General features: G+C 33.0%; 1 protein-coding gene across 7 annotated transcripts in view; it reads right to left on the bottom strand.

The window, feature by feature from the left end:
• Window positions 1-493: 493 nt before the first annotated feature.
• The window catches only part of Ctl2 (Choline transporter-like 2), a 60,078-nt gene continuing 44,140 nt past the window's right edge, over window positions 494-16,431 (bottom strand). For 5 of the 7 annotated variants that reach the window (XM_076418317.1, XM_076418316.1, XM_076418315.1 and 2 more), the window contains 9 exons: window positions 13,995-14,161; window positions 8,845-8,948; window positions 7,716-7,777; window positions 7,298-7,656; window positions 7,121-7,229; window positions 4,363-4,666; window positions 4,167-4,308; window positions 1,112-1,334; window positions 494-1,052 (listed from right to left, as the gene is read on the bottom strand). In XM_076418317.1, the coding sequence (XP_076274432.1) occupies window positions 949-1,052; window positions 1,112-1,334; window positions 4,167-4,308; window positions 4,363-4,666; window positions 7,121-7,229; window positions 7,298-7,656; window positions 7,716-7,777; window positions 8,845-8,948; window positions 13,995-14,161 (1,574 nt within the window). In that variant the 3' untranslated portion in view covers window positions 494-948. Of the gene's footprint in view, window positions 1,053-1,111; window positions 1,335-4,166; window positions 4,309-4,362; window positions 4,667-7,120; window positions 7,230-7,297; window positions 7,657-7,715; window positions 7,778-8,844; window positions 8,949-12,684; window positions 12,831-13,994; window positions 14,162-16,431 lie in introns of all 7 variants that reach the window. The other 2 variants (XM_076418319.1, XM_076418318.1) reach the window with 1 other exon arrangement.

Raw genomic sequence — 16,431 nt, forward strand, 5'->3', positions numbered from 1 at the left:
TGACTATATTTTTTTACAAATTAGGACAAATTGTTGGTGTTAGGGTTTTTCTTGTTTAAAGTTGCCTAACACCCTAAATCAAGAAAAACTAAACGCGTTAGCTTTTTTCTACATAAAGTCAGAACTAATAAACAAGTATATTAAATAAAGCTATTTGTTATTTATATAGTCTTCGACTATTTAGATAGGAATATTAAATAAAGCTATTTGTTAACACTAATCTCAATATATCAATTAATAACCGTAAAATCTCAACAGAATTGATGCGGCAATAATATGATGTTTTGATGTCACAAATTTAAATGACGTATGTACAAAATAACTTTGAACAAACTATATATATTAATAGCTTTAATGCTTTCTTATGAATTAAACCTCATTCATCATTCTACTAATATATTAATAGTAATACATTTAATAATCATATATTACGTATTAACATGTTTCATGTAACATCACACTTTATATTAAAAAGTTCTGAAAAAAACAATTGTTACAAAATATATATATTTATTATTATAAGTATTTTCGACTAAAATAACATTATCTAACTAATAGCGAAGGTAACTAAAAGTAATTAACACATAAGTTTATGATATACGTTTTAAATAATTGTCTAAAACGATCTATACTATTATATTAACTATAAATTAGTCTAAAACTTAAGGGTTAACCAAACCTATGACTAGGAAATCTTAACATAATAATAATATATCAATATTGATGGTACCTTAAACAAAAATTACCAAAAAATCATTAAACTGTAAGTCTAAAATATATTTGTAAAATTATTTGACTAAAATATATTTCAAATGCTGTACAAGTCTAAAATACGTATAAAATACAAAATATTTCTTTGTTTTCACACAGCCTCTAGAAATACATACACGTTGTACAATTAAGAACACTATGGATTGTACTTTGAACAAGATTTAATACTAGTAGTAATTAATCGACCTTGGCCGTTTTGTTCTTCTTGCCGAATATTTTCATCAAACTTCTCGGCATGAAATACGGTTTGTCTTTGCCATTATTGTTCTCTATGTCCTCCACTGTAACAAGACAAACATGAGAACCATTACCGTCGAAGATATAATATGTTGGTACTTACGGAAACATAAAAATAGCGTATCAACTGCCATGCTATAGACGTTGAAGAACAAGGTTGCTATCAGATATGTCGCGATCATTATTATAATAACGGGTACCACTCCGTACTGTATTTTGGTTTTATCAACGAAGTTCACGATGTCACTTGCGAAAACAACATAGGCAACAGCACCTACTCCCAGGGTCACTAAGACTTTTGATATAAAGAATAAGAAGTCAGTGATCTAAAAAATAAATATAATCTGATATAATTCTATATTCTATATTAAAGGTGCGAAAAAATAATCCATGTTTTTGATATTTGGATATGAATCATTATAAATCAATATGGCTTTTATCTCATGTTTGATGTTAGATTGACTTGTGTCAACTTTTTTTGTTTGTTTAAACACACCATGAAAGGGTACCGAAGCTTCTGAAGAACCTCTTCAGATCCCTTCAATATGGAAACTTATTATTTATATTTTCCTCCATCAGGTCTCTGTTCTCTTGTTTTATTTATTTTTAACCGACTTCAAAGAAGGAGGTTCTATGTTCGACTGTATATGTTTTTCGTGTATGTTCACCGATTTCAAGAATTGTGTACCGATTTTCAAAATTCTTTCTTTATTCGAAATGGTGCAATTCCGAGGTGGTCCATTGGAACCAATCTGGTGGAAAACGAGGGAAACCCTCAAATTTTAAAGGTACGTACAATGTTTTCACAAACTTTTTTTTATCTAAAATAATCAGACATTTGTGTACAATGTTAATTCTGAGCTAATGTGACGGAAGACAACTCCTCAACGGTTAGGAGTTAGAGGTTATTTCTTTAAATATTATGGGGACGTATAGACAACTAATTGTATACTTTGAAGTTACTTGTAATTAGGTAAGCTGATGATGATATATCCTTCAGAATAAAAAATAAAAATAAATACAGAATAAATTTTCAAAAATGTTTTATTCTTATTTTAAGTTGTTTTCCTCCATATTGATCTCTCATTCGCCATTCGTTGTTTTAAGATTGTCATTATCATTCATCAGTTCTTTGTTGTCTTGTCTCAATTATTTTTGAGTTCGTTCTTGTAATTTTAATTCCTAATAATACTGCCTGTAACATTTGACATTGTTTTTCCATATATCGATTTCACTCTTTCTCCTCCTCATTTGTATTTTTTTTTGTATGCTCTCACATTATCAAGATTTTTCGTTTTGCTTCTCTCCCTAGTTTCTCTATGATTCATTTTGCCTCCAAGTTACCTGTTTCATATCTTCTCAGTTGAATATTGATAATTGTTTTATCATATCTCTAAATATAGGAAACTATTATTCTGCAATGCAACTCAAATTCCCTTTTCATTCTTATTACATTTTTACCTTCTTCTGTATACCGGGTGTGCTTTTTGCTTTTGAACCGCTTTTCTCTTATTCTATCATTTAATTTTCTTTTACATTCCTCTACATTCTATTTCTTTTACATTTCTCTTTAAAACAAGTTTCCAGTGTTTAATCGACTTTAGTCTGCGAACAGAGTGTTGTCCATGTAATGCTGAAACGCCTCTGGGTTTTCATGGAGGTGCAGTGTGGATTCGTGTTTCCCAAACGAACCTTTTGATTTCTTTCTTGGCTGTTGCAATTTCCAGGTCTCGATACCAAGATGTGTCCACTGCGTAACGCAAAACCTTATTTTGGAATACTTGAATCTTATTCACATTGCTATACTGCTATTCCAGGTTACAGCTCTATAGCGCAGAAAAACACGTATATACGACATCATTAGCATATTTACCAGGTTTTGGTATTATAACTACCTCTGCCACTTTCCAATACAGAGACACATATTTCAGGTTAAAAGCTACGTTAAAAATATTAGTAAGCTTTGCTATGCAGTTGTTTTAGGATTTCTCCAGTGATTAGTTTTATTCTTATATCATTGATTAGTTCTCTTGGAGTTACTGCTGTGATAACTTGTGATTTTAAGTTATCACTACTAGTCTTTCAAGAACTACTAGTCTAGAGTAGTTCTTGAACATAAGTGTTTATTGAATCTTCTTTTAATTTTTGGATTTCCCGCCTAAGCTTTTGAGTTTCATTAATTTATAATTTATTTTTAAAATTATTAAGTATTGCCTTATCTTTAGGATCCCTAGTTTGTTGCCACCTTCTTCTGGCTTCTCTCTTTTCTCTAACTAGATCTCGAATTTCTAAGTTTATACTTTAAGTTATGTGTGTAATCAATTTGGTATTTTCGTATGCTGCTCTTTGAGTACCCTTCGTAAAATTTACAACTTCTTCCTTTAGTTACTATTGTTTGAAGATTAATTTTCAAGTTAATGTTGCACTGAAGGTTCATCATAAAACTTTATAATCAGTGGATTTCTTAGTAAGGCACTTGGCGTCCTTTTTATTATATATTCGTTTAGGGTTTACACAATGGCTGAATGATCAGAATTGAGGTCAAAGTTCTCCTTTGTTTGTATACAATTGGGATATACTTCACTTGTTATGAAAAAATCTAGTACAAGAATTTTATCAATATCAGTAAGTCACCTGTTGAGTGATAATTACAGTTCCTTTCTTGAATTGTTTGTGTCTCTTTGCCTTTGGTTGTGATTAATAAATATAAACCCCAGTCCATATGTATTGAATTAAGGTCTCCTTCAACAATAAATCTTTCTCCCAGATGGTTAAATATTCTTAAATATTGTTCTTCTTTTTTGATATTGTACTTAGATGGACATTAAGTTGCTCCAATTCTAATTCTTTATTTAGTCGACTTTATTCCAACTACTTTTAACTGTATTCTCTTTTCCTTATGGGGTATTACTTTGTAGTGCTTTATTGTCACTTTTATTACAATTGTACTGCCGTCTTTACCCTTTTTATTCATCTTTTTATATATATATATATATATATATATATATATATATATAAAAGCCACAGAATTTCATTGAAACCCATAAAGTAGTTGAAAAAAGACCCTAAAAAAATGTTTAACAATCAACTAATGATTAAATTTCATGATCAAGAACCTGGATTACTTTTTTTCCAACGCCTAATTAATATTTAATTACCTTATCTAAAACGAATACTCTCACTAGATTTCTCACCAACAGCGAGAAAGCATCTTTGGCACTAGAACAGAAGTTTTTGCCATGAATGGCACACATAATGTAGGCGTTTTTATTGATAAATTTCAGGAATTTCTCCAAACACCTAAAACACGACGAATTTAACCAAAAAAATCCTTTCCCCTCCATCGAACCTTACCAAAAGAAGCATTTGAGACAACACAGTATCGCTTTGGTGAATTCATTATCGTATTTTTTAAGTTTCCTATCTATGTACTCTAAACACAACCTTATTATCCGACAGATAGCTATAATGAGTGATCCGAAGGCGATGGTTCCCAGATGGTAACGTACGGCAATGAAACAGGCGGAGGTGACCGCAAAAAAGGGTAATTTAGATTTATTCTTCGTCCAGAACCATCTGGCAAATACCTCGGCCATTACCAGCTGGCCGAAGGCGGACATGAAAAAGGCTAACCAGAAAAATCCAAAGATATTGTAGGCTAAAAGACAACATTTAAAACAATTAAAAGGTAATGTTCTACAAAATGCGTCTTAAATACTAATTGCTCGGATGTATTTTGATCAGCGATGTCTATTGATGAAAATGCAAAAATAATGATATTCAAAATAACAGTGAATTCACATTATCAAAAAGTTTAATGCCGCAATTTGTAAACTCGATTTAGAATTCCATAGTATTTTCCTTCTTATTTTATTCTAGTTAAAAAGGGATATAATGCTGTCTGATGAACTGAAGCAGCTTACAAAATTCGTCAGGTTGTCAAATGTCTGCAAAATTCTTCAAAATATTAGTTATAATAACTACAGGTTATAACGTTGTCTTAACGCTTTGCTTGTTTTGATAAATTTCAAATCGCAGATTATTATTACCCTGAAAATGCCGGAGGCATTAGATAGTGAGGTGATTGGATAAGATATGAATATTTCAGAGTAGGACATTGGATCAGTCAATCATATATGTAGATCTAGATCATAATAGAGATCAGATAATTGTTCAGAATATACATGAGCATTTGGTTAAAATGTATGAGGAGAAGGATTGTTAACTGTTTTGAAAATATGGCAAATGTATTAGGGTGATTAAATCTTATAAAGAAAGTTGTATACAGGTATTTACAGAACAAACTAAGGAGAAATACAATGATATCAAAATAAAATATTTAGATGCACTATAATGTTAAAATAAATTATGTTTGATAATATTTTTGTTACATTATTCTATTTAGATTAGAACTATATTATGTCGGAGTTAAATTGAACTAAAACTCAGAGTTAATGCGGCAACATTGCGACGTTTTGACGTCATCAAATTAGATGACGTGAACCCACTATTTTATTGAACGGACTATATATTTCGCAACTCTTGTGGTGGTTGGTGTTTCTACAGGTGGCTGAACGTTGTCAGAAAAGAGGATGAACTGTCTGTTAATGAATATTGTTGATATTTTTACAACAATACGTCAATTTATTCAACTGACATATCTGACATCGCTTTTAGCAACTTATGCCTTTCCTTCCATTTTCACAGCAAAACATTATATCCTCCATTTGGATACTTCCTTTCACACAATATCTATGTAGGTAATTCCTTTCCCGTTTTTTTCGCTAAAGAATACAATTGTTTACAAAAGACAATTTAAATTTAAATCATTCGCCATATGATTTTATATATTTTTCTATATATTCCTCTATATATTTCCCATTCCAAAATAGGATTCAGATAGGTTTGGAGAGTGGATAGAGTGGAGTGCGATAAAACTGATGATTTAAAAACTCCTTTGACTAATTTGCCTCTATACGGCGATGATTTTTCATGTCGCAGAAGCACATAATCATGTCTTTGAACATATTGTGGACGTTTCTCGATAAATACCCAGTTAAAATTGATCATTTGTTGGCGGTATGTGATCAGTGATGTTCGTAATAACAGATCAATTGAAAAGTTCCCGACCTGCCTATAGATGGCGCCACTAGAATTAAATCCATATGTTTTTTAGTTCAAAGCAAAGAGTTTTGCCATCGTTTTCACTGACTTGCGACACGGTGCATTGTCTTGGTGAAACAGCACTTTCTTTCTTCCTTTTTCAAGGTAGTTAATGAAAATTATTCCATGCGCATCCCAAAATACAGACGCCTATTGCATTTTCCCACGCTTTGGAGCGGGTTCATCGTGTGCAGTCCACTCGGATGACTGTCGATTGGACTTCAGAGTGAAATGATGGAGCCATGTTTCATCCATTGCCACATATCGACCCAAAAATGCATCTTCAAACACTGCTCCGAATCATCAACTCGTCGTTGTTTTTGGTCAAAAGTGAGTTCGCGCGGCAACCACTTTGCACCGAGCTTTCTCATACCCAAATATTCATGAATGATGGTATGATGATAATAATGAATAATGAATGATATGATGTACACGTTCAGTTGATATCTTTAGAGTGTCTGAAATTTCACTCAATTTAAATTTACGGTAAATCAAAATCATTTTGTGGATTTTTTTAATGTTTTCGTCGGTAACAACCTATTTTGGGCGTCCATTGGGTTCAGCGTCTTCGATACTCATTTCAGCACGTCTAAACTTAGCATACCAATCCTTGATGGTTGATTTTCTTGGGGCAGTGGCCGGAAACTCGGAATCAAGCCAAGTTTTTGCTTCAAAAGTGCTACAATTCACAAACTAATGATCCGACAGCTGTCAAATTTATACACGTGTCTTTTGAGGGTTAGTGCTAACTAAAAAACATACGGATCTAATTTTGGTGGCGCCATCTATGTGTCAGTCCGGGGACTTTTTAATTGACCGGTTATATAAACAGGCTCGTCTTTGTGCACTAAGTCACATTGTTTCTTCTCCTTAACAACTCAATAGATACAGTTGATCAAAATGCATGCAAGCACCGAATAAAACTTGAAAATAAAAAATATATATATACCCTGAAAATACGGATAATAATTTTGATTCGCCAAACCGATATACTTGCAAGTAGCATTGGGACAATCTGGATCATAATCGACTGTCTTTCCTGGTTCACACTCCTTGTTCTAAAACGTGTAAATAATCATTTAAATAGTATATTCACACGCTGGAAATTAGGAAAAGAGAAACTCACCGAAATGGTACAGGTGCCATTAGTTCTGATTCTATAAATAGGTTCACCAGTTGTCATCAGATAAGCCCCCGTACAAATTGTATAGGCAATAATTCCGAATTGGAAAATCCACGGTACTATCGGGAAGAATAGAACGCTGGTCACCGATCCCACCGCCTTGCTGCCTTCCTTCACCAATGCGATAGCCATAACAATCCTCTTTCTCAGGAAAATCAAAACCAGGAGAATTATCGCTAGAACTATGGCCACCGCGATGATCAGTACAAGAAAAATGTCTCGTTTGGTCTTGCTAGAAGATACTAATGTGTTTCGGAAATCGTCTCGCCACTTCATATATAACGTCGATACAAAATATAATGCTGCAAATAAAATAATAACATTAATTGTGAAGTGATGTTGTTGACTATAAAATACTAACCAACACTGAGACCTGCCACAACTGCTGCTATAGAAAACCACACCATTATACCGGCAATCCATCTGTAAATAGTGAACAAAGTGTCATAAGTAAAAACAACATATTTGGGAATCATCACATTTTAATGAAAAAGTATTATAGAAAAAAATTAAATCTATGAAATAACATACGTCGTATAGTCCTTCCAATAAAACAGCCAATGCACGTCGTCAAAATGTAAAATGCAACGTTGCCGCGCCAAGTTTAAGATTTTATTATTTTGACTCTCAAAAATAACGTTATATAATAAATAATAATTGAACAAAAAAGTTATCAAATATAATTTATTTTACTATTATAGTACATCTAATAATTACAGTTAATAATACAGCCACAAAAGTATATAGATAGATCGATTTGGTTATATGTTCGGACTTTATTCTGTCGTTTTTTAACTGGAGTAATGCTAGTTAGTAAAATGGGAAGGAAAAATGCTGCCTTTTTAAAAAGTTTTTTTACGTTTTTATAAACTAAATTCGTTCGAGGACGTTGATGAAGCACATTGGCTGTTTTATTAGGAGTATAGCTAAATGTAAATAAAAAGCAATATAATATTTCGCATTCGCTGTAATGCATCGGAATGAGAGTTATGAAGGGGGAACTAGAGAATTAAATATGACCATGTACAACAACCAGATACTGCGTCATTAGATGTTTCTAGAACAGTTCCCCATAGGGTATGATTTAAAGGTTTAACTTAAATAGGCGAAACCGACGAATTTTTTTGCGTAGTTCCACCAATGCAGGTATTGAGGCCGCATTTTGATTGGTTCGTTTGAAGTGCCATATAAAGGCATTTGATTGGCTTATGCGATTGTTTGTTTCAATTTTTATGACGCCATTGTTGTGTGCCTGATGTAAAGCATGTTCGGCATCTTTGTTGCTTAATTATAATCACTATTATTTGATTATAATGTATATTCAGTCTCAAAAATGTCGCGTATCCAATGTATGTATGGAAGTACAAAAATGAGACGTTTTCATTGGAAGAGACAGCCCAAGTTATCTAGATTAAGGATATGTACGATTAGAGCATATATATTAAGTATAAATATTAACAGAGTATAAGTTTTACTAATAAACCACCTACCTCAACATGAAAATATATATAAGACAACAAACTATAGCCATTCCAATTCCTATCAGCATCTCCTTCCAGCTATTTACAATGTCAGTAATAATCTGTTGACCAATCTGAAACATTACATTCAAACAGGTGTTAAAACGTTCAACCAAAAACACACAAAATATAATTTAGTTTCCAATTAAATACATTCTTAATTAAGCAAACTAAACTATTATGTGGCATTTTGGTAAGTAAAATACCATAATATACAAACTAATACTATGATTAAAAAATAGTAAGACGTAAAGACCATGATGTTGATCCAAACTGATAACAAGGAATATTATTCAAGTAGTGGCTACTATGCGGAACGCCCGATCGACATTCGGTAAACTTCGGCAGTCTCCGCCTCACTTTGCCACGTTGCCATTTACAAACGAAGACGATTTGGCGCTGAAATTTATTGGACCTCTAGTATCACTGGCTTGTTTATATCGGATATTAAGCTATTATTGGTAATATTTAGCTTTCGTGTTATGCGTTGTTCTTAGTTTATTGTTATTTTACAGATAATGAGGTATGATCCGAGTTTATGTATTAATTTTTCATCTGAAAATTAGGGATATAACGTTTGTATCGTTTTTATTTACTTGTTTTATATTTAGAGTTAAGTATTATATTGTTATTTGTTCTTGCACCATTCAGATTACTGTATATATATATATATATATATATATATATATATATATATATATATATATATATATTGTACTCGATCGAAGATCAAAATTAGGTATTATAAAATAATATGAAAGGGTGGGGGGTGTTTAAAATTAAATGAATTAATATATCTAATTATATACACATAACACAGATAAATAGACAATTTTCTCGTGTAACAAAAATTATTTTAAAATTAAATATTTTTATAGATAGTTCTTGGTGTTACTTTTGATATATATAGACGACATTTTTACCGATCAACTTATCAATGTTTAAACATCATTAATGCGGTACTTTAGGTTTCTATATTTAACATATATTCTTGAAATCTATATATAATTTAGAAGAACTGGCAACGTAACAAAGTTGACGTTTATTGCGCATGATTGGCGTCCGTATGAGTAGCTTCTCGTTATTATTCGCTCCAAGAGGCTGATATTTTGTCGTAACTCTGGTTTTTCGTTGCAAGACGATTTAGTTCTATTAAATTTTTAAGTATTCCTTGTTGTCTTTATTACAAGATTTTACTATTTTTTAATTGTAGCATATATAATTTAGTATTACCCCCAAACTATATACAAAGATGTTAGAGATTGTTCGATAAGTTCGTGTCCTATAAAAACGTGATTTTATGGTTTGAAATAAATTTTAACATATATCAATACCAGATCAATTTATAGGTAAAATTTAGGAAACAAGTATTCGTTCAAAATAATTTCCGCATAATTTTTTAAAATGTTTGAATGTTTTTAAGCTGTATTCTTTTATCGAACACGAAACTTATTAAACAGACTATTACTTAGTATGTTAGACTGTCAAATGTATGATAGTTGTTAGTCATGATACGGAAACAAAGGTTAGGCCGGGGAAAAAGTAACTTCGGCTTTTTCTAATAGAGGACTTTAAAGTCGCACATATTATATTCATATATTATATATTCTTATTCAATGAAGCCATACTAAAAGCCTTTGAAAACCGACAGTTCATTGAACATTCTAGATACAAAGGTACCAGAATAAATATGAATATTCCAGGAAAAATATTTATTAGTTTGCTTGTTTTCATCCGTGTATAGCAACCGTGAGGCACGTCGAATTTTACATCTTAGAATAGCGACCTATAAAATATACTAGATGTTGAACACGCGCGGGACGCCAGTAACGCCGACTAGTAAAGAATTACGAAGATCCGGTCAACCCCGAGACGTTGGTTTCGGATGTTATTGAAGGGTATTTCCAATAATTCAGTTACCGACCATCGTTTGGTTTAGACGTGCCACCATCGACTGCCTAAGCCTCGCCTTCAGTTAAGACCGCTACCGTTCCTTTTATCTGTTTGTAATTTCAGGTCTTTCATATGACTTCAATAAAAAACGGTCACATCATGAAAACAACCACTGTTTAATTTCGTCCTACATCCGTTCACCCAACCATATAAATAATCTAAACGTGAAAGGGTCCTACTCGACAACTAAAGGTTAAAGAATTCATAAAATTCTTAAGAATATCGAGATCGGCCGACTTATTTCAGTCGCATCATTACTGTACTAAATATTGACCACAACAATGAAACATTTATTGGACCGTGTTGAATTGTTGTGAATCGAGAATCCTAAAACGGAAACTGCTGAAATGCGGTTTACTTGCGACAATAATGTGTTAAAAGATCTGTAGACCACGAGAACATTTTAAAAAGTTCCATAAAAGACAAGGAAGATTATTTTGAGTATTAGGTGACAACTGAATTGAAAACTCCCCGGCTTGACTATGTATTTTAGTTAACCCTAACCCTCCAAAGATGCCTGTATATATTTGACAGCTGTCGGATCATTAGTTTGTGAATTATGGCATTTTGAGTGAAGCAACTTTTGTTATTGTAAAAAAATTGATAAAAAGAATTACGCGTGTTGATAAAATAATGCTTTTTGAAAGAAAAAAATACAGTTCAAGCAAAAAATTGGGTTTTCGGACACTGCCCCAGGAAAATCAGCCATCAAGGATTGGTACGCTAAGTTTAGACGTGGTGAAATGAACACCAAAGGCGGTGAATGCAGCGGATTCCCAAAAAAGGTTGTTACCGACAACATTTGAATGTCCGTAAATTGAAATTGAATGAAATAGCAGACATTCTAAAGATATCAACTGAACGTGTACATCATATCATTCATGAATATTTGGGTATGAGAAAGTTCTGTGCAAAGTTGGTGCCGCGCGAGCTCACTTTTGACCAAAAACAACGACAAGTTGATGATTTAGAGCAGTGTTTGAAGATGATCAAACATTATATCTGCATTTTTGCATCGATGTCTGACAATGGATGAAACATGGCTCCATCATTTCACTCCGAAGTCCAATCAACAATCATCCGAGTTGACTGCACATGATGAACCGGCTCCAAAGCGTAGAAAAACGCAAGTCAACTGGCAAAGTTATGGCGTCTGTATTTTGGGATGCGCATGGAATAATTTTCATTGACTACCTTGAAAAAAGAACGATCATCAACAGCGACTATTACATAGCGTTATTGTACCGTTTGAAGAACAAAATCGTCGAAAACGGCCGCAATTGAAGAAAAAGAAAGCGCTGCTTCACCAAGACAATGCACCGTGTCACAAGTCAGTGGAAACCATAGCAAAAATCCATGAACTGGGCTTCGAATTGCTTCCTCATCCACCGTATTCTCCAGATCTGGCCCCTAGCAAGTATTTCATGTTCTCAGATCTCAAAAAAATACTGGCTGGGAAGAAATTTTCGACGAATGAAGAGGTGATCTCCGAAACTGAGACCTATTTTGAAGCAAAGGACAAATCGTACTACAAAAATGTGTCTAATGAGGTAAGCATGCGCTGATAATAATTAATTATTCTTGCTCTCAGTTCTAATATCGAATACTAAGCAAAATATTCAAGTTGAACGAATTCTATGTCAAGTTTTGTAATCATTTTTTAAAAATTTGACTTGCAATTTATGGATTTTTTTCAGTGAGTATATTGTACATATGTACTGTAAAATATTCGATGATTGTGAAAAATAAACATTGAATCTGAAAAAAGGCGTTTTCTGCGGGTTTTTCTTCTTTCCCAAGCCCAATATATCTCAAACAATCACAACAATTAAGTATATTAACAAAATGGATAATAACCTGCTCGATAGAACTAATCCATTGGATATTAGAGATTGCTGAAGTAATGCTATCAAGAAAAGTACTACTGTGTTCATTTAGCACATTTTTTATATCATCTATAGCTGATTCTATTGCGGTAATGTTGGGAATGCAACGAGCACTTACTGAAAATAAATATAATATTTTTATGATGTTTGAAACAAACACGAAATCATTTAATAGCTCATACAACAAATATCAGATACTTGCATGTATTCTTATTATTTAATTATTATTATTATTATTTCAATTTAATCAAAGTAGTTTTCGTTATTTTCTACATCTTTTTGAACAAAAGAACGATGTTGCTTTGGCGGTCATCCATTTTCGTACTTCTTCAGCATTTAGAAACCTTGCACCAGCCAAGCCACGCTCTATCTATCTGAACAAGTGGTAATAAACAGGCGCGTTTTCTGATACGACGGTCATTATTTATATTTCGGGAATAGGAAAAAAACTTTTTTCAAAGTACTCGCCACGATAATCGATACACTTTTGCATATGCTTAAACCAATTTTATAAGCATTTATTCGTTCTGAATGAGGTATCTTCAAAACATGATTTTTGAACGCTTCAAAACTTCTTCGGGCTATAAAAATCGTTGACCACGTAGTTTATTATTTGCCGATGGTAACAAAAAAAGTCATTGAGCGCCAAATCCGGGCTGTATGGCAGATGACCCATCAATTCGATGTTTTGAGTGCTCAAATATTCTCTTGTTTGAGCCGATGTGTGAGAACTTACATTGTCATGATGAAGAACAATCTGGCGTCTCTTGTTTGTTTTTACTTATTTCACCGAATACTTTTGGCAAATAAATGGTTGTGTACCACTCGTAATTTACTGTTCTACGATCCTCTAGAGGCACTGTTGCAAGATGACCAGTTTTCCCGAAGAAACGGCCACCATTTTCTTCGAAGTGCTTCGTGCGCGAACATCTTTTGTTGGATTTGGTTCATCTTGGAATACCCATATAGTCGACTGCTGCTTACTTTCGGGCTTATAAGAATATATCCATGGTTTGAGACCAAATCTCAGTACCTACATTAGCTAGAAGTGCAAGTTTACCTTCTACTAACCAATCCCTAAATTATGATATTGTTACATGCCAATATTCATCATTTCTTATTTAACTAATAAATTAAGGTGCAACATTCTAGAGAAATATGGAAATCAATATATACAAACCATCAAATAAATAAATACGCTTTCTATTATAACTAGTATTAATATCAAGCTGATACCAAATATACTAGAGACCAAAACCTGTTAAAGATTCAGACAGTAACCTGATGAGCCTTTTCGTCGTTAGTGATTTTACTGAGTCCCTGGTGAAACAGTAGCGTCATCCAAAGATGGGCCGGGTTCATAAAAGTTTCCACTTCTAGTAGATTTTCATCGACGTTCGTCTTCACTTGTTTTATGTAGGCCACATTATAGAGACACCTCCTTATAACTATATTAAATCGGTTTAATATTATGAACTTAACACTACCTTGGCTTAATTGTAAAAAATTTACTTCAAAACTGTTGTCTATTTGTGAGTGTGTGAAAAATGTTTTTATGGTTTGCTGTTTATAAAGTTTAGCTGTAATAAAATTTTACTAGTAATTATGCACTTTTAAGATATGCACAAAATTAAGGTAGGTAGATCAACAACGATGAAGGAGACATGTCTTCATGGTGAATTCACAGTTTTCTATGACAAATTCTTAGTTCATCCGAAGTTCTTTTGTACACACGTCATCAAGATGTTTAATATATCGCCTGTCCCAATTTGTAAATTCGTTTCAGAATCAGACAATATTATCCTACTCATTTTATTTTAGTTAAAGACAAACATTTGACGTTTTGACGTCACAAATTTAGATGATATATGTACAAAATAACTTTGAATATACTGTAGGTTGTTTGCTTTGTGGTCTTTATAAATTTTTCAAAAATTTCAACCAAAAAAATATGTTTAACTTATATTTATTAAAATGTTTATTTATTTATATATATTAAAACATACATTTGATGGCCAAATTATTAAGGACAGTGCTCGTATTTATGTAATTTACATGTAAAATAGATGTAAAAGTATGTAAAATAGATAGTGGTATCATTATTGTTGGTTTTGTGAAGTGGCAACGCAGGATACGCGATTTGCAGTATTGTTGTTATATTGTCTAAATATTTTACTTTCAATACTTTTGTGTCTAAAACAATCACATCAATATATGCGCCGTACAATAACACTTTTGGTTAGAGATGCCGAAAGAATATCCATATATTGATATTTTTTTCAAAAAATATCGATATTTTTGGCCGATATATATTTCTTAAACATTATAAAATTGGTACTTAATTTTAAAAGTTTAGAGTTAGTTTACTTTTGGTATGTTTTGCCTACGAACAGATACAGAGATACAAACGTCGTTACTGCCCTCCACACAGTCCCAGAAAGAGATAGCAGCTGTTGCTGGAGTTTCAAAGTCTGTCGTCTATCGAAATGAAAAGTCCACGGTCAATCATAGTGAAACACATTTTTCTGTCGAAATGAGTTTATTTTATTCAACATAATTCCCTTCAAGGGTGATATACTGATTATAGCGACCCTCCAACTTTTCGATACCATTTTTGTAGTACAATTTGTTCTTTGCTTCAAAATTGGTCCCAGTGTCGTCGATTCCTTCGACGAAAATATCTTCCCAGCGAGCATACTTTTGGGATCCGAGAACAATAAATAGTCTTTGAGGGCCAGATCTGGAGAATACGGTGAATGAGGAAGCAATTTGAAGTCCAATTCATAGATTTTCGACACGGTGCATTGTCTTGGTGAAGCAGCACTTTCTTTTTCTTTTCGAAGGCGGCCGTTTTTCGGCGATTCCGTCCTTTTCAAGGTAGTCATTGAAAATTATTCCATGCGCATTCCAAAATACAGACGCCATTACCTTTACAGACGACTGTTACGTTTTCCGACGCTTTAGAGCGGGTTCATTGTGTGCAGTCCACTCGGATGACTGTCTATTGGACTTTGGAGTGAAATGATAGAGCCATGTTTCATCCATTGTGACATATCGACGCAAAACATAAGGTTTATTACGCTTGATCATCTTACAAACACTGCTCTGAATCATCAACTCGTCGTTATTTTTGGTCAAATGTGAGCTCGTGCGGCACACACTTTGCACCGAGCTTTCTCATACCCAAATATTCGTGAATAATATGATGTACACGTTCAGTTGATATATTTAGAGTGTCTGCTATTTCATTCAATTTATGGTCATTTAAAACAATTTTGTGGATTTTTTAAATGTGTTCGTCGGTAAGAACCGCTTTTGGGCGTCCACTACGTTCACCGTCTTCGGTGCTCATTTCACCACGTCTGAACTTAGCATACTCCCTTCAAATAGCAATATCTTATCAACACGCCAAATTCCTTTTTGTCCATTTTTTTCACAACAACAAACGTTGCTTCACTCAAAATGCTATAATTCTTAAACTAAGATTCCGACAGCTGTCAAATTTTTACAAGCATCTTTTGAAGGTGAGGGCTAATTGAAAAACATCTGGATTTAATTCTAGTAGCGCCACCCATATCTCACGCCGGGGACTTTTCAATTGACCTGTTACATACTTATGCATGATTCATAAACCTAAAAGTGTGACCATCAATCGTTAATTGAGACTCTCGTCAGAAAATGGTATCATCACTCTGAACTCCAAGAAGACGCAAATAAT

Source organism: Rhynchophorus ferrugineus, unplaced genomic scaffold (genome assembly GCF_030347505.1).
Source record: "Rhynchophorus ferrugineus isolate W39M unplaced genomic scaffold, kcgeb_rfMv2 rfM11, whole genome shotgun sequence".
NCBI lineage: Eukaryota > Metazoa > Arthropoda > Insecta > Coleoptera > Curculionidae > Rhynchophorus > Rhynchophorus ferrugineus.